This window comes from Melanotaenia boesemani, chromosome 7, assembly GCF_017639745.1.
Source record: "Melanotaenia boesemani isolate fMelBoe1 chromosome 7, fMelBoe1.pri, whole genome shotgun sequence".
Lineage (NCBI taxonomy): Eukaryota > Metazoa > Chordata > Actinopteri > Atheriniformes > Melanotaeniidae > Melanotaenia > Melanotaenia boesemani.
Genome location: NC_055688.1, coordinates 27,166,934 through 27,191,794, shown reverse-complemented (window position 1 = coordinate 27,191,794; position 24,861 = coordinate 27,166,934). Strand labels below are relative to the sequence as shown.

Below are 24,861 nucleotides of genomic sequence, written 5' to 3'. Positions count from 1 at the left end.
TAGGGCTGAATTAATTTGTCAGATGCTTTCCAGACAAAATGTTTTAATCTATTCTACATGGATTTTCTTTGCTTCCATAAAACCTTTTTAACCTACTGAAATGTTGAAAAATAAACAAACCCCTTTTTAGTTTTTGTGAATTCAGTCAGAAATAATCAAACCAAGAACAGTCAAACACAATAAGCATCAGCAGTAGGCATGGTTTAGTTTTAATAAAGGCTTTTTAGGAACCAGTCACAAATACTGCAGCGATGTCAAAGCCAACGGTGTGTCTGCTTGGCTCCAATACCCACAACTAAAACTGTATGCACCACTCCTTTAACTGCACACTGCTATGTATGTTACACATAAAAAAGAAAAATCTAAAATGAACTTGGCAGGTAGATAATACTTAAAGAGCAGAACAGATAGTATGTAGGTGATTGTCATTAAGAACACGTTCATCAGCACAAGCAATGTTTTATTAAAACACGTCTTCATCGCGAAACGGCAGATTTGACATCACGTCTGTCTCTCTATAGTCTTATCTGAGGAATGAGTTATGGCAAAAGCAAGTTTACTGATGACAAGGGAGGCTCAAAGTCAGGTCTGCCACAGAGGGAAATGTGCTTATTTAAGAGAAAACACTGACATCAATCAATAATAGCAAACTGAATATGTTAAAGAAACTTATAGTTACATATTTCCCTTTGCTCCCCCCCTTTACCTCAATCACAACTAAACTCTTGACAGTTTCACAAGACAACTAAACAACACATTTCAAGTCAAAGAAACCTGAATTGTAATGACAACTAATGACTTACAGTATATGGCACACGTTTTCCTCTTACCTTCACAGCAAGACGGAAGTCACAAAGTCCCCATTGTCCTTCCACAAAACGCAGAAGTGCATCATCTCTACAAAGCTTGAGTTGCAGTAGTCGTCATTACAAGGTGGATGCATTAATGCCCATTTAAAAACACCTGTCGTAGCATGCCTTTCGACTTCATATTCAGTAAAAGAAAATTACAATAAAAACTTTACATCTGTCAACACAGAAATCTCCATAAATATATCAGACAACTGAACATCAGTCAGAGAAAACTTCCTGAAGAGCAGAAAGAAGAGGGGTAAATATAACCTGTACACAATCTACACCTGACCTAAATCCTGTTACTGTAGTTGTCTTGGATTAATGGCACAATACATAAAAAGAGCAAATACATTAAAACAGTTCATATTCCTCACCTAGTTCTTTCCCTAAAATAAAATACAATAAATAACACAAATAGAGATAAAACTATGAGCATGTTCTATTACTGCAACATAAGTTAGAGAAAATAATGAACAGATGCATCTCTCTCGCACACGCACGCACACACACATACACACACAGGTATGTGTCTTCCTACACACACACACGGTTGCCGTTCCTTCAGTAGACTTATGAAATTTGACGACTGATAAGGGCTAGCCAGCGCCCTTCACATCACTTTGTTTCATTACAGTACTTTACAATTAACGCCTGCAAGGCTTTGGATGCGAGGTCAAAGAGAAAGAGAGAGAAAAGGAGACCATACATCAAACAGCATCAGTAGGAGTTTCATACTATAAAGTGGTTTTCCCTGTAACTGTACTTTCTAAAATAGTAAACATCTTCACAGAGTAAACACACATGAAGGGGAGGGGGATGGAGAAGCCGTGTCCCACTCCAACATACCGTTCTTCACTGATACCACCATCCTGTTTTCTTTACTTTTCCGATTCTGTTCACACTCTTTGATGAATCCTGTTCATCGTGATTCTTGTTTATTTTCTTTTTGTTCCAGTTTTTCCTTACACATTTATTTATTTTTTTTTTATAGAAAAACACTTAAGTACCGGCTTCAGGTTCCTTCACAGTTCAGTTTAGTGCAAAGAGAACACACGCTCCCTCGTTGGTGGGAGGGTTAGTTGTTGTCAGAGCTTCATGTCTTGCCCAGGACATTAGACCTGACAGGATAAAAGAGGTAAGAGGTTGTTAAAAGAAGGAGTGTTGACTTTAGATTTGATAACATTTCTCTTGCAGTGGGTTCTCACCTGAGCGCTTTCCATCGGTCCTTCTCTACCTGGTTCTCTGGGCTCTCACTTTCATAGGATGCAAGATAGAGACCTGGGGAGGGCGAGAAAAGACGGGGTGTGTTTAGAGGTTAGTCAGTAAAATGAATTTTACATTTCAAAGAAAAGCCTTTGCAGCAGCACTCTGAATCTGAAGCATGATGGTAGGTTGAGGTAAATGTTATATTAATATTTGCTTTTGAGCATTAAAGACCAAGTACATCCAAGTTTCTCAACTTTTTAACATTATGACAAATCAAAACAGAAAGTAAAAGGACAAATGAGTTATTAAAATTCCCATTGATGATTCTTTCATTTCCCTCTCCCCCCAGGTAAAGAATCTGGGTGTCATCCTCGACAGCACTCTGTCTTTTTCATCACATATCAATAACATAACCCGGTCAGCATATTTTCACCTTCGCAATATTAACCGCCTCCGCCCCTCCCTCACCCCTCCCACCGCCGCATCACTCGTTCACAGTCTTGTCACCTCCCGTCTCGACTACTTTAACTCCCTTCTGTTCGGTCTTCCCCAAAAAACACTTCATAAACTTCAACTGGTTCAGAATGCAGCAGCCCGGATCACCACAAGAACTGCATCCACCCATTACATCACCCCTGTTCTGCAGCAGCTCTACTGGCTCCGCGTCACCTACCGCATCCACTACAAAATCCTGCTGTTCACCTACAAGGCCATCCATCACCTCGCTCCTCCCTACCTTTCTGATCTCCTCCATGTCTCCATACCAGTCCATTCCCTCAGATCCTCCTGCTTTTTATTATTGTTTTATGCATCCTTTCATTTATGAGTGTATTTATTGATTTGTTTTATTCTTATGTTTTATCCTGTAAAGTGACCTTGAGTGTCAAAAATAAGGCGCCCACAAATAAAATGTATTATTATTTTTATTATTATTATGTTAATGGGATCTTCCTTTCTCAGTTCGGAATCCCATTAAAAGCCATCAATCTTCTATTTGTACTGGGATTGGATGTTTTTCAGGTTCCCATTATGTGGTTGGTAGAACTGGGTAATACTAATGGGAACAAAATGATGACTCATGGATGTTTTTGCCAAAAGTCGTGACGATCCAGGCAATATTTGTCAGGAGAAAAAAGATAGTAATGCAACTACCAATCACACAGAGTTTCTTTATCTCTGATAGCAACACCAAACAGCAAAAGTCCAGGCAAATAAAGGAATTAAGATACTTTAGTTTGTACTAAAGTGACTTGACTGTCCATCAACCAAACCATGATGCCTAAATAAAAAGCCACAATGAAACAATTCTCACCATCCTCACTAAAGATGGGGGCAGTGTGGAGGTAGTGTAGGATGGCCTGATCTTCCTCAAATGGACACTCCACCTGTTTCCACGTCATGAATTCTCCAACCTGCCGGGCCAATTCCACAAATTTCTAAAAAAAAAAAGAACAAAGACAATATGTAAATAGTTCTCAAAAAGGATAAGATTTTTTTTGCAGGTGTAGGTTTTGCTATTAACATATGATGCAGGATTAGGAAAAAAAGGCACCTCAAAGTTGACGTGGCCGTTGGGTAGGCGATTGGCACAGCCTTCATTCAGGAAATAAATGTCTTTTATCAGCAGGCTAAAGAACGGAATCACAATCTATGGAGGGAAATGGACAAGACGACTAAATTTATTATCCAATACAAACTCCTCTTCCTCAAAAATTAAAAAAAAGATTCTAAAAAAAAATTCTAAAAAACTTGTGTTAAGTTTTCTGAATAAGACTGTTTATCAGTAAAGACAAAAAATATTTCCTTTATAGTTGTGTCTTGAAATAGAACCTAAATCGACTGAACAAAAACAGATTTGAGCCCACATGCTCTGAGAATAACAGATCCACCTTTTCTCTGTTGCTGTTGGCAGTCTGAGAGCGATGGGCAGCCCCCCTCAGGGCGGTCCTATAGTTGTAAAAATTTCCTGTAGGATCCATCTGATGCTTTTAAGACAAAGAGCAACAAACAGCACACTGTCAGCTTCAAGTTATTACCTGTCCTGTACCTCTCAGTGAAAAATTGGGCTGTGTTTACCTCAAGAATGAAGAATTTGGCAGTCTTAGCTTTGCTCCAGGTCTTCTTCAGTCGTGACACAGGACTCATATTCATACCAGCTACAGAAATAAAGAAAAATTAAACTTTAAATAACATTTAAAGTTATTACACTACGTAAAGTGTAAGCATTATCAATCAGTAGTGTGCTTAGATGTTAAAAAACTGGAAACTCACAGATGATGGCCATGAGGGAGTTGAAGTTTCCAATGTTGAAACACTCCCTGGCCACATCGATGAAAAACTCTATAACCTGAGCCCTCTGCTTCTTCTTCGCTGGCTGTATGAAGGAGGTAATAAAATTTACTTTTATCAAATATATAAATTTTTGTCCTCTCTTCTGATACAGACCCAAACCTCAGCGGTGAAACTGTATTGACAGAAATAACCATGAGGGGGCAGTAATGCTCTGTAACAGATAAACTGACCTCAGCTGCTTTCCTTCAACTTGTTTATTAAGATTTACCATTTACGGAAAAAAAACAATACATAGGAGCTGGATCTCAATTAAAAAAAAGCATAAAAAAGACATGATTATACATACACTACCATTCAAAAGTTTGGGGTCACTTTGCCATGGGATTCAATAGGGAAGTGACCCCAAACTTTTGAACGGTAGTGTATGTTATAAAATGCTCATGTATGTATCAGAGGTAAATCTCCGAGAAGATATTCTGCTGCTTATTATGCATGTGCCCTTTATTATAACAGTGCTTTTCACCTGCGTTGTATAGCTCATTTTGTTTGCCATCTGTTTGTCCCCAAAGTCCAGTGTCAGAATAAGTGAAAGGCCGGTGTGCAGGCATTTTTCACTCACCATGCAAATCTCTGTTGCTACCAGGTAGCACAATCTGTTGAACCACCTGACATAAGCTTCCAGGTTGGAGGTCTTCTTCTTCTGGTCACTAAAACATGGCTCCTGTTGATACACACACATACACAAACACATACACACCAGCAAAAATTAGTATAGAAAGTGCAACCATAGGGAATTCTACTGACACTAATTAGTTTTTTATGTACATGCTGACCCAAATGGGAGTGTAAATGACAAAGGTAGAGAGCTAGGAGTGGAAACAAAGTGGCTGATGGAGAGTAAGACAGGATAGACAGAGGAGAGAAAAATAATAAACACAGGTATATAAAATAGTAATAGTAAAAGTAATAACCTTCAACAGTTACATACAAAGGGCAGAAGGAGTAGCTGCACATTTTGAGCTACATTATTACATTGTTGTGTTGTTTGAGGCATTTTAGTCTTATGATCTTTGTTTGGCCCTTTAAGAAGCACATGCAAATCAATATTAGCAGTTATAGCAATCAATCAGAGTAATAAATTAACCTGATTGGTAGTTTCATTTTCAATAATGCCGAGTGAGTTCATTTTTCATGTGCTGCATCCAGATGTACAAACACTCAACACACACTGCATTTCCTGTCTTATCTCTTCTATTCAATTCAGCTCATGTGTGAAGTCACGGCAAGTCATGTAAAAGCTAGACTGAATATGTACAACAGATACCTGCAATTCACATCTTACCAGCCACGAAGAACATTTCAGATATCCATGTTATTCTTCCAAAGAAAAAATAACATCACATTTGCTATTCTTGAGTAAGGGTTTCTCATTACTGATAACACTGATTCATAATTTAATTTTCAGATATATCTAATTTGCCTATATCCAAAATATTTACATTGTCTAGTTAACAGAGTCCAGATATTCAAACTAAGCTGATAAATGGTCTGAAATAGATTTGTGTGTGCAGATGTTGGCAAATTTGTGGTTTGAATACTAATGGTCAGCATTTAGCTAGCTACAGAAGTGGAGTGAATGTAAACTGAAAGCCTTTTTAGACAGTCCATTTAAATACGGGACTAATAATGGTGAATGATGGGCCCATTTTGTTGCTTATCTGTGTGTAAGTGCAGAAGTGGGTTGAGGGGAAAAGGTTGATCCTCTGTTGATACGCATGAGCCAGTGAAAGAGAAAGGAACAAGCAAAACGGCATTAAGGTAGAGCCGGCCTCATTGAACACGTTACTCAAACCAGTGGTTTCAGAACTCAGCTGATTCTGTGAAAACTGCTTGATGTGTGTAAGCACGGTAATAATGAAACAGCAGCAGCTTAATAAAGAAATCTTTTTTTGTGCAAAGACAAGCTCTGTCTGAAAAGGGCTCCATTTTCGGAAGCGTAACACAAGATAAGTAATTACAAATGTTTTCCAGTTAGACAACAATACCTGATAACTTCAAATTCAATGATAAAAAGATGGAGGACAAATGGACAGAATGAGAGTATAATGGATTATTTTCAATGCTGAGGACTACTGAGTAAATTACATTTAATAAACTTGAGGAGATTCAAAACATTCATAAATAAGGTTTATTGCAAAAGTCTTTTTTTTAGACCACACAGTGGATAAATAGACATATTACTGAAATAACATAATAAATGCAGGCAAAAAAACTGGGTAGTTGACAGGAAGGTTTATAGTTATGGGCTCATTTGGCTAGCTGCAGATGCAAGTTAAGCTATTTATGGTGACTTTTAGTTAGATAAAGGGCAGCAGTTCCTATTTTTAATTTAAATTGATGGTGTTCTTTACTACTGCTGGATACAGTCTAGTGTTTATTTATTTTTTTCTTTCTTTATTTATTTATTAACATTCACTTTGTATAAAGGGCTGAACAGCACCCTTGTAACATCTGCTAATACAGGAAATTGTACACTTAGCTACAACCACATAGTGATGACTAATAGCCACAGCAGCACACTTGCAGTCAGCAGGTCACAACAAAAATCACAGTTGTTTTCAGGTGGACCATTTTCCTCCATTGTTCCACAACGCTGGAACTTCAGTTTCTCCTACCTGACAAATCTGACTTAAACCTGCTGGGTTTAACCTGACAAGACTGATCCTCTGATGTTGCAAAACATACAGAAAGTAAAACTCACCATTCATATGTGTTCATTCCCTCTTAAAATAATCCTGTCTTACACGCAAATATACATAAATATACTAAATGAAAGCTTACCTGTGTCCCATCTAGTGGGTCTTTCTGAACAAAGGCTTGGACAAACTCTTCTGGCCCAATATGACTCAAATGTACCTGGAAACAGACACAAACAGTCATGTTTCATTAATTTATGTTTCCGTAAGACTCAGCATAACCATTTAAAGTGCTAGCCTAAGCATTACTATATTTGTTAAATAATGTAAAGATTTACATTATTGGGATTTTTTTTGTCACCACAAGGCAGGCAAGATCTACTACAGTATGACTGTGTGAACATAAAAATGTCCTTTTAGCAAAAGTACTACAAGTACATGCACACATGCACATTGACTGGAGTACTCCCATTAATAACTCTTTCATCTCAGTAATGGAAACCAATCAATACATGGAGGTAATGACTCATTGATGTGACTCATTGCTATCATATTTCCTCAAAGTGACATTTGAGACAATATTCGCTTCTATTAAAAGACAGCAGCTCAGTCGCATACATGTGCAAATCAGAATGACTCATTAGACCCATCACACTGCAAGATACCATCCAAAACAAGCACACATACACAAAGACAGAAAGCACCATGACAACAATCAGATAAATCGCTATCAACATGCTAAAACCAACAAAAGACTTAATAAATTCAGAAGGTATGAACTGCAAATGCCTGTCTGTCCCAGCCTCTGTCTTTTTTAGTCTGTATGTGTGTGTCAGAGTGTGAAGCTGTCAGGTCGCATATATTTGCAGTGGGTTTTATCCCCTTTGTTTGCAGCCCCAGGCACATCACTGACTTCTGGGGTGATGTCACCGCTCAGACAAGAGTACAGGCTTACTCAGGCACACTCACAAATACACACACACAGAAACACAACCACCCCCGGATACACGTGCCCACATCAACATACATACACGAATTAGCTAAAGGCAAACTGTGAGGGACACTGCAGAGACCCTTTGTTCGGATGTGTTTGATTGCATTATTGTCTTTGTTTTTCCTTCTGTTACACTGGCTTAACAGGTATTGGTGCTGGAATAACTGACAAGTAATAATCAAGTTTAAAAATGGTACAAAAACAAAAAGTTATGATACTATACAAATGTTTGTCTCTGGTCATGCCTTTTACCAATTTTTCTTCAGTTCTTTTTAAACCATTTCCTATCACACGCATCTCTCCTTTTATCCTCTTCATCCCCTTCTAGCCTTTTTCTTATGCTGTTAAGTTCATGTCTACTCATGTTTCAACATCCTTAGCATCTTAGTGCTCCCCCAACATCCCTTCCTTCCTTCCATGTCCATCCTGGTTATCGTCTTCTCTCCTGACCTCTGTCTAACCCCCGACTCCTCTCCTCCCTTCCCCCAGCCTCACCAGCTCCACGTGGGTGAGCTGCTGTGCCAGTGTGTAGGGGTCGTTGCAGATGGAGAGAATGTCCTTCTGGATGGGCGGAGGCTTGGTCTTAAAGGCCGCCAGCTTGTCAGAGATGGAGGAAGCATTGAGGGAGACCTTGACAATGCTCTCTTCCCCTTGGCTCATCAGGGCCAGCCTCTGGCTAAGCTTCTGTAGCATCTGGTTCAGGGTTTTCCAGTATGCCTAGAGTGGTGAGGAACGAAGAGAAGATGAGCCATCAATAACATCTTTAATGAATAACATATGAATGGCTTGTAGAGTAGTGATAGGGATGAATCAAAGGAACTTGTGTTGCCAAGTTGTGAGAGCTGCTAAAACCTGCGGCTTGATTTTTTTATTCAAACATATGTATTCATTTTAATGTAATTAAGATAAGCTTTCACAGTGTGGCAACAACATGGAGTGTTATGCATCCAGGAATGTGTGTCTCTGGACCCCTCCCTCCATATGACCGTTCACAGAGGCCATCAGGTCAGTCTGTCTCACAAATGACCCAGAGTCCCGGCTCCCCCATGTATGCACACACCCACGCCGAAGGCAGCCAGCTGCAAATAGCAGCACATTCATCACCACCTGCCCTTCCTCTCTTTCTCTCCTCCCTCCACCTCCTTCCACTTTTACTACTTTTCCACTGACTTCATCACGCACCTCCTCCCTTACCTTTTCTTTTGCTCTCTGTGGCCCTGTATCTCATCCCCCCATTTTCTCCATCCATCTCCTTCCCTCTATTTTCCCTCGAGGCTGCAGATACAGCCACTCCTTTAATATCCTTCCTTTCTCTCTGCTTCTCTCTCCTATAATGTAAGACTATAACAGCTGGGATGTGACTACTTAAAGTACACTCACACTTTGACTCCATCACCCATCACAGAGGTAGTAAAGATAATTAAATCATGTTCCTCACCATTATTTCCCTCCACATCTGGTTCATTATACCCTCCTAACCAAGGGATGCTTGGCCAGAATACTTTGATATCACTCTTTAATGACCAGGGTACTCCTTTAGTGTCATTTTACACATACAGATAATTTACCTCAGGTCAAGAATGAACCTTTTGAGCTTTTGGTTTACAACCTTAAAAAAGTGGAAGTGGATAATCTGCAACTGGTTTGCTTTCACGTGCCTACACTAAAACATCATTGGCATACCTCATCACATGGGGCTATCCTATGGATGATGTCTTTAAGGTGTCCGACCATCTTCTCATCCCTGAAGTCAGATGGGAATGTTTCTGTCCATTCTGTCAGCAGCTGCAGGATCTTGGGACCAAATTTGCGCACTTTTGCCTGTTGTTAAAAAGATTAATTAGGTTTAACTGTCTTTGCTCAAGAAAACAGTGCTTTGGCCTGCAAAACAAAACAACATGAAGTGAAGGAAAATATAAATACTTATGCCTGTATGATTCTGAGGTTACAGTTCATTAGCTGTATTTATCTGTGGTGCAGTGCTGACCGTGTCCAGTGGGCTTTGATCCAGCTGCTGCTGTTTGATGCACAGTTCACACACCCTGGCCAGCAGCTCCGGAGGAGGGATGAACAGACGAGCGCTCAGCAAGAAGGTAAATACATAGGCTTTCTGTCAAAGGACAGAAAGAGACATTTACAAAGACACTCTCACTGCATCAATAAAAACAGTGCTGCTGGCTGTATTTAAAGACAGCATGGAACACTTCAAGCAGAGACTAGAAGCTAATTATCTAATTGGCAGAACTGTCACTAAACTTAAAGGAACTTTCTGAGGCTGGTAGAGTAGTGACTGTGGTAAATTTCAGTTTACCTCAGGGTAGTAATCAGCAGTGGGCACCAGGTTATGGATCAGGGTGTCCAGGGAGGCAGAGGTGATCGGGGGCCCATCAACCAGACAAGCCCCAGGCCCCGGGCCTTCCTGTGGGGCCTCCTCCTCCTCCTCCCCAGGCTCAGCACAGGCCAGATGAGGGCTGAAGCCACTGGGAGTGGTAAACATGGTGCCTGAGCACACAGTCTGGGGCATTCCTGACTACAAACACAGAGAAAACAGTGTCAGCAGGACAGAATGAGGAAGTGGGATAAAATTGGGCTTTATTAAATGAAAACTCAAGTTTATTTCGTTTGGAGGAAATGAGTTTAATGCAAATATTGTTCCCGTTAGGCCTCTCAAACGTCTATTTTATTAGTCATAACAATGTAAATAAGATATATTTTACATGTGGTGTTCATTTGTGTGTACAGTTACATATGAGGACATTAATTACAGAAACACTGGGTTTACTAAAGACAAATGAGATGAAGGTGAGACTGAAGATCCATTTTATTTTAGGATTTATTGAACAATAGATGACGATTTAATGTGTGTACTCTTTGGGCGAGTGTGTAGACCTGCTATAATTATTACTTGTGCTGATCAGAAACACTTTTGATAACATTTACGCTGTAAGCCTGTAAAAACCAGCTGGGAAACAACATTAATGTTGAAATTCCAATTCACTTAGCTTGGAAAGACACCCATAAATGCTACTTCAAGTTAATATATGTAATATCTGCAATTTTTTTTTTTATAATTTTTGTGGGTAAAGTTTAAATTCCAAACATAAATGCATTTTTATTTACCTTTTCCAGAGTTCAATGCCAAGAAAATGCACTTTTACTACATAAGGTTTGTGCGTGACATAAGACTATTATAATCCTTTTACAACATTGTTGCATAAAATAAAAAAACAAGTCTTCATTTGCATTTATTTGTGTGACAATGACTTGTCAGCTAACAGGCTGAATGTTGTGTGGGTGACCTTTTCTTTTGGAGGTGAATTTTTTTTTAACGCTTTGACAAAACATAAAGTTCTTTGAAAGATGAAAACTGTTCATGCTAGACAAACATTTCTCTGCTTGTTGGTCCATCGGCTGTATTGTCTTGGCACTAAAAATAATATTGAGCCAATCAGACCTAAGGCTTTGTTTGGAAAAACAAAACAGAAGATTTCTCCTTACAGTTGATCTGTTAGTCTCTATATCAACTTGTACACTTTCTCCACAGTTTTTAGTCCACCCAGCAAATTCTTTCAACTCAGTCAACGCTTTCATTCTACATTCACCTGATGGCACATTGAAATTGTTAGGGGACATGTAGCACTCCCCAACAACCGGCCCCATCTTCTCTTTCGAAAAGGCGAAGGACAGAACGAAAATAGGCCACTCATTCGCTGTGGAGACTGCTGTTTCCTACAAGGGCTCTGTATGTCTTTGCTTTACCAAAGCTTTGGGTTACACATTTTAAAAATTCAACATGCTTCTCCCAAAGCTCTTAAGTAACTAACACAGAGAGTAATGTAATCCTCAGGGGGCGCTTATAATTACCCTGATTTCACCAACACAAGAGTCGTCCTTCGTCCTTCATTACCAAGCTTTAATATGGAAAGATGGGAAACATGATATATTGATCCTAATGCATTTGACATAAATTAATGAAAAAATAAAAACAAAGTCATCTGTGTGCTTACTGATAGAACTTCATCTACCAGTATCACACTTACATCACCAAAGATGGCTTCTGTCGCCTTCTGTCGCCACAGAAGTTAATCTCAGTGTTACAAAACGTCCCTGCCTGCAAGCATCACAAGAAAACCTGCATGCTGATGGTAAGACCTTGAGCAAAAAGAAGTAAATTAAGTTGTTTCAGTAGTAAACAAGTTATTTTCCTTCTTACTGTTCCTTCTTATAGCTAAAACAAGAACCAGGGTCGAAGCAAAATGTGCACAAATGTGCCCTCATCCAAACAGCGACAGCATCTGAGATAATGATACGGCTGCATCATCACTGGAGGAAATTTAGTTAAATTTCCAAGTTAAACACTATCGTTTGATCGACTGCTGACCCATCAATACACTGCTGGCTTCATGAGTCTGTAGGGTCAAAGGTCAAACACACCCTGCAGAAGAGCATCTCATGTTGCAGATTTTTCTCTGTGAGAGGTTCAGCTCTTCTTTGTTACCCGCACATACAAGCACATGTTCATGCACTTGTGCACACCTAGATGCAAACACACACAGACAGACACACAAAAGGCTGGGGGATGGGGAGCCTGTCTCTGCAAAGCATTGCTATGGCCTTCCTTCCTACTTGTACCACTGACACCAACAGCCATATTTATTATAACGTCTGTTGCAGTTATAGAAAACCAACAAGTTTCTGCACTCTTCAGCTCTGTTACGCTTAACAATAACATGTGAGAAGCAGAGAAAGAAAAGTCACTGACCAAACCACAGCCTACACCATCTGACTTTATCAGTTTAAGTAAAACACTGAAAATGGGAAAAACTTGTGCATTTGAAGGACTGAACACTGTTAAGGAGAGAATACAAAATTATTACTATCATTCCGCCAAATGCAGCTTTCAGTTTTTTAATGTTGCATATCAGATGTTCTGCCTCATGTACGTTTTGCTGCTGTCCATGAGGCTCCAAAACATCCAAGCCTGGGGTGTCCTTGCAGAAACCTCCCCTAGACTGAATTTTAACCTGCAGCCATAAAGAAGCTGTGGCTTGAAGCACGGCAATGCAAAATGCTTCAATAAGAATTACAGCACATAAGGAAGGCCTAATGGCAACTAAATGAAATTTACTTTACATAAGGACGGACAGGATGAACATCTGTTAAGCTCAGTGTGTGCACGCGACTAAATCCAGCAGTTAATTTGTGAGTCATTTCATGCATGCAAACATTTACCCTCTCTCAGTATGTCTGTGTTTATATTCTTACATGTACGGGAATGACTGAGAGTTTTACTCTACGTGAGCACACTGTTAATGATTTCTGCTATCTCTTGTGATAATCTCTACTCTCATTATTTCTCCCTAATGCTTCTTCCTCAGCTCCCAAACTCCTCCCTGCAACATTTCACAGACTCTGATTCATTATTTCATCACAGCCTTGTCTCTGTCAGCTGATACCAGTATGTAAGGTGTGAGCAAAAGTCATTTGGGTAAGTCCTTAACAAATGTGTACATCCCCTAATACGCCATCAAATGACAAATGTTGAGTTTCTGTGCCACTAAACTCATCTCAACTTACTTGATTTGATTGCATAAAGCAAAAAAAAAGACTATAGTAAGTTTTTAATTGGGGACAAGAAATTAAAGCCAGACTAACTTTTATTAATTAGCAGCTATTTTGATTGAAGGCGAGAACACTCAGAGTACGCAGACTTCTGCCAAGGCTGGGGCAGAATCTGGCAGTCTTGAAGAAAATGATCTGGATCCACACCAAAACTTCATTAGGGTATTCCACTGATTATGCTTCCCCAAGTTTCATGAAATGCAGCTAGATAGTTTTTCAGTAATCGCTCTGACAAAAACACTGACTGCACAGTAAACACACCCTGCATTTACAGAGGTTGGACAAAATAGTGAAAGAACCGTTTTAAATAACAGCTCTATTATTTAACATTAAATTGGTCCTCCTTTAGCAGCAATAACAGCTTAACCACAGGGAAGAATAGAGTAGTAAATGTTTTAAGTGGTGGCTTCGGGGATTTTTTAATCAGCCCTCAGTTCTGTTTCAGCTCTTTTAGAGGTAATGATTGAGGGAGAAGTGGTGTCTTACCTGCTGTGCCAAGACGACACAGATTATATCTGTGTCTGGTGCATGTGGTAGAAATCTACATCAGTACTGTGCTATTTGTGTCAGATTTGAGTGGCTTTAGCTTTGTGATTTTGCACACTATTGTCATGGAGCTGTTGGTTAAGAAACACCCAAAACAGACAAATACTTCCATGGAAATAACCCTACCATGAACTACTGAAATCATTTAAAGGTTATCACAGAAGTGGTTTTGTGCTTCAGGGTTCGGGTCAGACATTCAGGACTAAAAGACTTCTTTGGGCATCATCGACACATAAATTAATTAGGGACAGGAAACAGTTGTGAATGATTATATGACATTGTTCCACAGTCCATGTCCACTTCTTGTGGTTTTTGCACCATGTGGTTCAATATAAATAAAGGAAAAGAAATGTTTGGAAATGCAAGTCTCTCTATCCAGCTGCAACGAGCCTTTTATTAACTAAAACGGAAGATGTTGCTTCAGCTCTTGTCTTCTGATCAAAATTAAGTTTCCCAGAGCCAGTTCTGTATTTCTTGTTTTTATTATGTCAGCATATTAGACACAGTTCCTTTAAAATCATTCAAATTCTGCAATTGTTATTACCTAGGCCATGGCCATGTACACTCTAGCAACTTACTGTTTATGGAAGTGTGAAACGTCTTACATTTTGACAGATATGCGTGCGAAGTTTGATAAAAATGTCTTGGTTATTAAATAAAACACATAAGATGTCTGCAACACGTAGATTCAAGTACCACTGAGATTCTTATTCATGCCTGGACATTTATTTAGGTTTAGAAAGACCACCTGGTGGCTCTGTTCTGTCCAGTTACTGTTGAATTTAGGGGAAATGGACCAAGTAGTATAAAAGTAGCTGAAGCAAAAAGTCTGCAAAATGGTTCAATATTTTCTGTGAGAGCAGTATATACTGTAATAATAATCACAAGGGACCTTTATCAGGTTTTATGTCTTTTTGACCTCAATAGTGGAAACAAAATGAAAGCCTTCCAGGCTGAATAAACCACAGCAAAGTCATCATGCATGTGCAAGAGATGGTGTCAGATGTCTCAATCGCGACTTCTCTAAGGCAGGATGACTAGACAATGACCTTAAGCACCAAACAATATGGGGTACAAGATTTGCCCCCAAATAATGTTATAGATAATGAGCTGTAGATGTATGTAAAATCTGAGGTTATTATACTGTGTATCTGAGCCAACAGTTTAAACCCTCTGAGTAATTACATTTTCAGTTCAGCTTTATCTGTATATCACCAGTTTCTGACTTTTAAAGATACAGTACAATTCAATTATAAATTAGCCTAATTTACTTGTAATTAGAGCACCACCACAGGGTTGATGGGTCTATTGTTTTTCTTTTTTACATCATTTCTGTTGCCCAGATTAAGATCTCCCGAGGTAGGTAGTGACAAATACATGATGCAGACAGGCACAACCCATAATTACACTTTATACTTTACTTAAAACCAGTCAACAGATGCTGTGCACCACATGTTGAATTCAGTGGCATCTAGGATGTCAATGTTCACTTTGGTTAAATATTTTGTAAACCAATTTCCAGAAACAGTCTAAAGATATCTGCCAAGTTTTATGATGATTTAAGAAAAGATCCAAAAGATCTAAGCCACGATCTTTGACACAAAATAAACAATAGACTGTGTCCATGTTTTTAAATATCTCTTCAAGTTCTTTAGGGTAAAGATGGCTCATATGCCGTTTTCTAAATGTGTTAATAATTCATCCAAAATCCATAAAGAGGGTGTTATTATACAGCATTTTTGCTAATTATAGCGATGCTAATTAAAAAAGGAATAGTGACATCAATATGGACTGTTACGATCTAATAAGCGTTGTATTTAACATACTGTGCAAAATAGTCTGTCTTAACTGTTTTAAGCCTTAAAACAGCATTACCATTAGGTTATTTGAGCTAAAGTTTCTAGGGCAGCATTTGTATATCATTTCCAGTTATTGGGAAAAGGTTCATGTTTCTTGCCCAATCCAGTATACAGCCATTTAAACCAGTAACTGCCCACAAGACAGCAAATAAAATACACTGTCACAAACCCAGTAAGATTCTACTTCTTTGTGGTTAGAGAGAGAATAATATGAACCAGCTAACCTTCAACAGTATGTAGTTAAATACAGATATAGATATTAACCCCAAAGTAGCCAAGTAATTGTCATAATATTTTATATTTTTTAATTAAATAGTTACTTTCTCATTAAGTCTTCTCTGAATTTGCCCAGCACTGATTCATGTAACAGACAAATTCAAAGCAAAAATCAAATGAAATCTTCCTTGAAAATGTCACAGATTTTTTTTTTGTTTGCTTTTGTTGTTTTCATGGTAATTTTACAGTTACATTGTTGAAACCACTTTTTTATGATGTGCAGAAACCATCCACAGCTGTAGATTGTGTATGACTTGTTTTTCATTCCCCTTGATGCACTGAGCTCCCACTGTGCATGTCACACCGCATCAATGCTGCATGAAAAAACACAGTGAGAAACAAACAGCTAAGAACAGGTGAGGGAAGCGCCCCCCGAGATCTTCGGCAGCCCTGCTCCTCGTCTAGACATCTTGGTAAGTGTCATTGTTCGGGCCCCCTTGCAGTGAGTGTGTCTGTGTGTGTGTGTGTGTAGGTGTTTTGTCTTGTGATTGTGTCAGGCTGTTATCGCTGCCATCTGGGGGATACGCCTGCTTTGTTCTGTCATGATTTGCAGAATGCTGCTGTCTGGAGACACACAATCTCTATCAGCAGCCTTGACGGTCGGGTTGAGCTGCATGTGTGAGATGCGTTTTGATGAAAAACTGGCATTCCTGGCAAACAGCTTCACAACACTCCTAATCTTGGTCTTTAAGCAGCTGCTTCAATTGGGCTCTCTGTAAGACTTGTTTCAGCTATTGCTCAAACTGACCGTGTATGTGTGTGTTTGTGGTGAGGAGAATGATGCTGACACATCTGCTATCGCTAAGAGAATAATCAGCTCCCCATTAAGACTAGAGGGGCTTATTCAGAACAAATCCAACCTCTATCTGACCTGTGACTTTAAAGAGACAAGGGTCAAATGTTCCTAGGTTTACTTTTATGCAGACTTCGGCTTTAATTTAAAGTCCTAAGCCGGCTCATTTCCACTGTAGATGTTTATATAGATGGAGGGTTGTATTTCTCCTTTTACTCCCCCACCAGAACAAGGACATCTCTACAGTGATATGCTTTTAGTCCACTGCTGCTGGTGGCTAATCAAAATCTAATTTAAGGAAATGGATTGTGACTGTAGGGCAAACATGCTTTTTTTTTCTTTTACAGTCTTCATTAATGACTTAAAAGATGCAAAAAGAAGCTATCAGTTTGTGAATATGAGCTAAAATTAGCTGTTTTTCTGACAAGCCTGAAATATAGTGGTACAAAAAAAAAAAGAATCCATCATTTTGTATTTTCAAACCTCTGACATTTTCATTGAATTAGGTAAAAACCCATGAAATTTTTGTTTTTCTACCAGATTTCTGCCCCAAGCTTAAAGAAGTTTCAGACAAGAGACATTTCAAAGCTTTCATGTCCTTGAGGGTAGAGCTGACTCCCAAAGGCCAGTTCAATTCACTCCTGACCTTGTTTTGCTGATAAGGAATGACATTTTTCTTTTTTTCAGATTTGCTGGACAGATCAGTTTTCCAGAGAGCTAACTCCCGCCATCCAACTCAGTCATATGAAATGTATATTTTTAAAATCTAAATACTCTTTTATGATGCAAGAAATCTGATTTGCATGTATTTGTCCAAATTTTCTGTGTTAAACTTCTTTATCTGATTGGTTAAATGCTGCTTTTTGTTCAGAAAGGATATGCCACAGTGATACTGAGAAAGTACAAATAAAATCCACTATTTAATGCAACACTTTTCATTGAGGAGTGGCACATTAAATATCCTGCATGGGTTTTGCAGCTACATTCTCCTCTGCTTCTTTTGCTGCTTGCTGGTTTCATCAATCACAGTTCAAACAAAGAAAAAACAAAGCATTAAAAGCTGCAAACCTCCTATTTTGCTTAAGAGCAGGATGCAAACCTCCTGTTACACGTGTGTCCTGTCAGACTCAATAAACTCCTCTTTTACTCTACAAACAGTGTATGACTCCCAAGCTCCCTCCTAATTTGCTAATTTACATACTCCAACACTTCCTTTCTAATTTAAGATCCACATGTTCAAAGCTTTAACACATCACAACTTCAACACTTCATCTATTTTGGGACTGTGCTCCACAAAAGCAGACACTAGCTTATTTTTGGTCCTGACACCGTTTTATGCACCTCAGAGAGTTTCAGCTCTGGCCTAAATTTTCCAGTGTTCTTTGAAAGCTGAAATGATACGACTGGACAAATAATGAAGTACTCTCACTGTGGAATGAGCTTAAGTGGAAGTAAACACCTCATTGTCATCATTCCGCTCGTCTTCCTCTTTCATTTTCCCTCTCTTCCCCTCTATCTCCCTCTCCATGCTCTACTTTCTCACGTGCCCAGCCAGGATGCCTGTACAGATGGCCCTGCAGGAGCCTGCTCTCACAGTGGGAGATGCTGGCATGGGAGACTGACAGGAGCCCAAAAGTGTACTGGCGTACAGACTGAATGTTGAGGAACCCGGGCTGAGCCAAGCTGGCCGCTGAACTGCACACTGACCGCCTGCCAACGCTGACAATAGAGACTGCAAAATACCACGCATATCGCAGCACACACTCCGCAAAAAAACACACACAAAAAACAAAACACTACTGGGGATTGGTTGGTGTGTGTGTTTTTTTTGGAAGAGTGGCACTGACAATAACTGAGTTCTTTGTGTCAGAAAAAAAAGAAAAACACATGCATGCACGCTTGCACCCACCCAGCAGCTAAAGACAGGATTGAGTTATGTTTGAGGCATTCCAGCTCCCCACTCAGTCCTCAGCGTCTCTCTGTAGTACAAGCCTGACAAAAGGCTGGAATTGCAATCGACAAGGACACACTCCCTAAATCCCTTTCACTGGAATTTCCCTGTAGCATCTGAGCAGAGTTGCGCTCCTGCTCTGGCACCTGTTCCACACCCACTAGCTCCATCAGTGCAATGCTCTCTGGGAATTCTCTTTGCATGTGTGTAACCATCCTCATTCCTGAGCACAGCTGTGCATGTGTGCATGTGTTTGAGTTTCTGTTTGCTTATGTGCTCAAAATGCACTGAGACAATCAAGTGCATCTAAGTCCAAGTGATGTACCCACTGTCCAGTGGGTACAGCTATGCTTCAATGTTTTGCATTTGAATAAAATTGACTAAGATAATAATTTACATTTAAATGGAATCAAGTTTAGTATTACATAAAACCAATAAATTCATGCTTTTGAGATTATCTTTAAAGGTGGCTTCACTTCTAAACTACTTCACCTATGTAAAAACACACTTCTGAATCCATTTCCCTAGATTTTTAGATGGAAACACTGACATGAGTCTCAGGTCTCCATCATAGTACATGGGATAAATTAAGAGTTGAGTACAGATGTACTCTCAGAGAGCACATAGCACATATCCAACTCCCTTAATACCCCAAATCTGTCAATCAGGAGTCAAAATGCTTTAAAAAACGGCCATGTATTATTCATAATATTCAAATTTACAGCCGCCATTTGTGTAATTTTGCTTTAAAGGGAATCAAGTGTGATTTTGTCTCTGTCCTAACGAGGCACCATTTTGCCACAATTGTTGCTAATGAGGAATTATCTGCCCACAAAGGCAATTAAAGAAAATGGAGAAAGAAAAAAACAGTGCAGTGATTAAAAGCATCCAGACAGAAAAGCTTCAGGAGCCACGTACAGAAACGTCTCAGCACTGCGTTACTGTCCTCTCAGTCAAACCTGCACAATAACCACCACAAGCTAATGAGCGAGACAGTAACAGATGTAAATCTAATAACCACAAGCAACTAATTTCATCATGGCTGTCTCCTTTCCTGTTAAACACAGACTACATCTATCTGCTCATTACAAACAGCACCGGCAGAGGCCACGCGTCACGTCACTGCTGTTGTACGGTGTCAAAATGTACTAATTAGTAGCAGGACCTGGTCTGTTCACAACACATGGCCCTTGTGTTTCACTTGATATGGACATCAGAATACATGCCTGGCAAATTTAAAACTAGTTCCAAGATGCTATACGAGCACAATGATGTTTCTAAACTCAAAATGTAGTTTTTATTGATGCACAGATTCCCGAGTTAAACAATCATCCATCGTACATTAATATACGATGAAACAGATTCATACATTTACAGCAATCTGAACAACGTAAAGGCCTTTCTCTTTGAGAATCTCTAGTTTAAATCTTAAATCTATTCCAGCCATGTTTGCCAGCTTTTCGTGAACTTTCTTCTGGCTACTTTTACAGGGGCTTTGATGTCTTTGATTGCTTTCTTGCTTTTCACTAAATTTGTCATGCACTAAAAATCTGATTGCCCATTATCATATCCTGTAGGCCCTGCAGGTTGCAGAGTGAAGCCCTGATCCATTAGCCTTGTTCAGACATTTCAGCTGAATCTATCATAGTAATATCCACATTTCATTATATTTTTTTTCATTAGATCCTCACTAGTTGCTACAGAAAGCTGCAGTAGGATCCAACATTTCCAAGATAAACAATACAAATTTTAACAATATACTCACTCCACCTGTAAAAGGTGTAACTATTTAGTCACTGCTTACCAACATCACAGAAGTGTTTTTCATAAAGGTGTTTCTGTGAAGATACAGCTTGAGTCCACACCACTGTGTTCAGAGTCATGCAAACAATGGATAAGAACAACGTTCGGTTTGAGGAAACCTTTTCCAAGCAAAAACAAGAATCTGTTCAGCGTTATGTCCTAAAAAAACTTGTCAAATAAATCAAAATCTGTGTTGTTTGTAATGATACTGACCTGTAAGATACCAAAACAAGCTAATTATTTGTCTGAAAAGACATCCTTCTAATTTATTGGCCAATCAACATATTTGTTGGGTTCTTCAGCTTAAAAGGTATAAAAACTAGTTGTACCCTTAAATAATCTTTACTAAAAATTTCTAAACATCTTTTATACCTGGTGAGGAGAATAAGGAGAATTGTTAAAGTTAAGATGTATTTCTGAGAGTCTCTTTGCAATACAAACCAATATTATTTAAAAAAATGGGATATTTTGTCAGGTAGAAATTAAAAAAAAAAAAAAAAAACTATGTCCTTGTGAGAAAAGAAAAGCAATCATTACATTGGACACAGATTATATTAAAAAATTTTGAACAAGGCAAAGAATATAGTTGCTTTTAACTATGCATATGAGTGTTTATGATGGACTACTATCTAAGTATATTCTACTATAATGTTCCTCATAGGGCTACTATAATAACTCTGTTCAGTGGGTATTGTTTTGAACTACTTAATCAGAATCTGGTGACACATCTGTCGTTGCCTTTCCTGAGGTCAGCAGAGGCTCCGCTGTCAAGGACAATTTCATTACTTGGAGCTTATATCTAATAGAATAACCTAGATGCTTACTCCAAAGGTTTCCAGAACACACCAGGGATCTATATTCCATTGCTTTTGTGACCCCTGCCAAATCCGTAAAGGCTGGACGTCAATAGCTGCACATATGACAGAATACAAGCATGGAGGCAGCTAAGAGCAGCTCTGGAGAGCACAGACCGTTTCCATGGAGTCAAGGCTCCTGTTGGGATGTAATTAGATGCCTATTGCCCCCCACCTCCCCACCCCCACACCCCACTTGTATTCTAGCAAAATCCCTTGTTTGCCCTTTCTGTCTCTCTGTCCATCTCTCATTGTCGTGACGGAGGAATCGGCTCTGAGAGATTCCACACGTGAACTCCAACTGCCCCGACCTGTCAGCGAGATCAGCCTCATCATCCTCGTGTCAGTGGCGAAGCTGCCACAGAGCCCAAAACGCTTCTGATGGTCTGTCAGGTGCACAAGCCATCACAGTTTTATGACCCTTTATGGGCTGTTTATGTAAAGTGTAAAATAAATACACTTGACAACTCAGTAGCACAGTAAGAAAACACAAAGAAAAGAATTAGTAGTTATTTTCCCACTGACCATTTTTAATGCCTATATTGACAGTGCTTTGTTCCATTTTGATAATATGTATTAATACTAGCAGGAAAAGGTGGAATTCCCTTTGCAAGTACGGACAATCACTGGAGGAATTCTGTCATGCCTGTAGAGTAGAATAGTAAGTGATCTATGATCATTCCACACACATACACAAAGCCCTCCCCCATGCACACACAGCCATAAACCTTGTGGTGATAATAAAGCTGTCAGTGGCACCAGACTAACAACTACTGTGTTTACCTCCCTGTTGACCTGCCCTAAAGAGACCCTGCCTGTGTCTCCCTCTACACCACCACACACTTACACACTGACCTCACTCTCTGGGACCTCGCCACTCTCAGTTCCCCATCAAACCAAAATGATGCCCTCATTAAGAGCACACCTCTGCAGACTATGCTTGTATCGGATGGAACACAGTCAGCACCTGCTGCACGCTGGCTAACGGCCACCTCTGTCCCACCCCAACTCTGGTGGCTCATACCTGCACAACCCCTATCTTCAGCACTGTTGGAGCAAATCTATTCTTACTGCTGAGGGAAGCAGGCCTTTATGGTCTGAGCACACACAAGGTCAACTGAAGCTGTAAACGTGAAGGGGTGGAACAAAGAGCTGTTTGATCATTGGAGTGTAGAGGATGATAATTAAAATAATTCACTTTATCCAGAGTGGACTCATTTAAAGCAATTCACTTCCATCTCTCTTAATTCGCAACTTCACAATTTCAGTCACTGTCCGTGAAGATGAAGATTCAATTAAATTCAATGCAAGTTTATTCAACGTTTAAGGGCTATATTTTAAATAGAGATCTGATACTCAGTAAGAGGTGAGAGGAGCTGCTGCTGCTGCATCCTGGAACCAACAAAATGTTAAGTTAAAAGATGTGATGCCGCACTCCAGTGTTGCAACCACAGCTTGAAGGCAAAGAGGAAAGACACAAGGTGTGTAAGCACTGGCGTAGCATTAGTAATAATATGAACAACATTCAGAAGAATTTTTCTTACCTAACTGGTTGTGATAGAACTGGTTTTACTTTCATCCACTTTGCAGTAAGCTGCAAGAGGCAGATGACAAATCCCACTGCTCTGTAAGTGCATCCTCATATGAAACACCTTTTGGATGCTTTAGTGGATGATGTAAAATATCAACACTGCCACACCTGTTTATTCTGTCCCACCTCCCATTAAACGCACACTGCTGATTTTCTGCAGTGTTTGAGAAAATCAGAGGCTTTACTCTCACGTTATTACGTCAATTATTACGTAAAATAAAGCTCTGCACCATTGAGCCAAACCCCAGTTTGCAACATGTGCCCCCTCAATTGTTTTTGTTTTTATCCTATCACATGGATCACGTCATTTATTTTATATTCTCTACGTAAAATGTTCCAGAGGCAGAAGACGCAGTGACTCCGACCTCAAACCAAACTAGATCCCATCACGCGCCCCTTTAAACAGACATCCCCGCTGACTCACGCCACAGACTGTGACGCTTCCATCGTAGTAAAGTGGTGCAAGTGATAAAGAATTATGATGTCATCACCGTATCGCTCGTAAACTTCCAACTGTGACGACACGGTGTTCTGCTTGCAGTGAGTAGATATAAAACAGTTGCTTGGCTGATCTTCAGGACAGCGCTCGCGAACACATGCACGTAGACTACACAAGTACACAAAGGCACGCACTCAGGCTGAGGGCGTGAGTGCGAGCTTAATATGCAAATATGGTAGTTGTTGCCTTTTGTACTCTACTTACCAGCACTACACTTGGATCCCCATCTTCTTGATCCGACTTGTGTCCGATGTCAAATCAATACAAGTACGGCGCCTAATATTCCCAAATTAATTAGCGCTCACAGAACAGCCTGTTCAGCCGGCATCAGTGAGAGAAGTAAAGCCGGACTCCTGGGGCACTGTCTTTGATGGAAGTGGAGGAAATGACTGTTTATAGTAGCTTGTAAAGGTCCCGGTTCTGAACAGGTTTCTGTCTGACAGAGAAGGCTATGAGACGGGAAAAAGCTCGTCCCTGAAGGTTTGGTGACCGTCCCGTCCTGCGCCACAGAGACACGGCGAACCACAAAGTACACGCACGCGTCCTCTGAGCCAAGTGGGCAGAAAGCGGAGAGGAGACAGGACTACTCACACACACCTCTCAAAACGGCAAAATTACACCACTTCCTGTTATAATTTTCAAAGTAATACACTCACAGGCAAATAAATGACAAAGATCCTGGAGGCATTGAAATGCTCACGTGAACTGGTGTGAGAGCCATGACAACGTTTTAAAACCAAAGCTAATAATGCAAACTATGTTGCACTTCCTGTGATCCATTTCGTTGCATCTTATTTTTAACCTAGCCTTAACCTAGTCTAGTTAAAATTAAATTCAGGGTTTGCCTTTACTTTGAATGTAAAACTGGTTTCTGCTTCTTCTTCGTGTTTTTTGTAAATTGATGCGCTTTTAAACCTCTGCTGTTTCTAACACTCTCCTATTAATCGAAAGTCTGATTAGCAGCTTGTGAACATACCATGTATTAATCGGATTGTCATTCTTCAAGGCTGTGAAAAACAAAAACA

General features: G+C 39.7%; 1 protein-coding gene across 1 annotated transcript; it reads right to left on the bottom strand.

Annotated features, from left to right (window-relative positions):
- Positions 1-188: 188 nt before the first annotated feature.
- On the bottom strand, positions 189-24,412 carry LOC121643337 (ras-GEF domain-containing family member 1C-like). Its single transcript, XM_041990701.1, has 14 exons — positions 24,041-24,412; positions 10,354-10,572; positions 10,030-10,152; positions 9,726-9,863; positions 8,538-8,759; positions 7,194-7,268; positions 4,972-5,073; positions 4,332-4,434; positions 4,137-4,216; positions 3,950-4,045; positions 3,613-3,708; positions 3,373-3,496; positions 2,060-2,132; positions 189-1,972 (listed from the first exon to the last, which is right to left on the bottom strand). Exons 2-14 carry the CDS (start codon positions 10,564-10,566, stop codon positions 1,948-1,950), a joined length of 1,470 nt encoding a protein of 489 aa, XP_041846635.1. The 5' UTR covers positions 10,567-10,572; positions 24,041-24,412; the 3' UTR covers positions 189-1,947.
- Between the last annotated feature and the right edge of the window lie 449 nt (positions 24,413-24,861).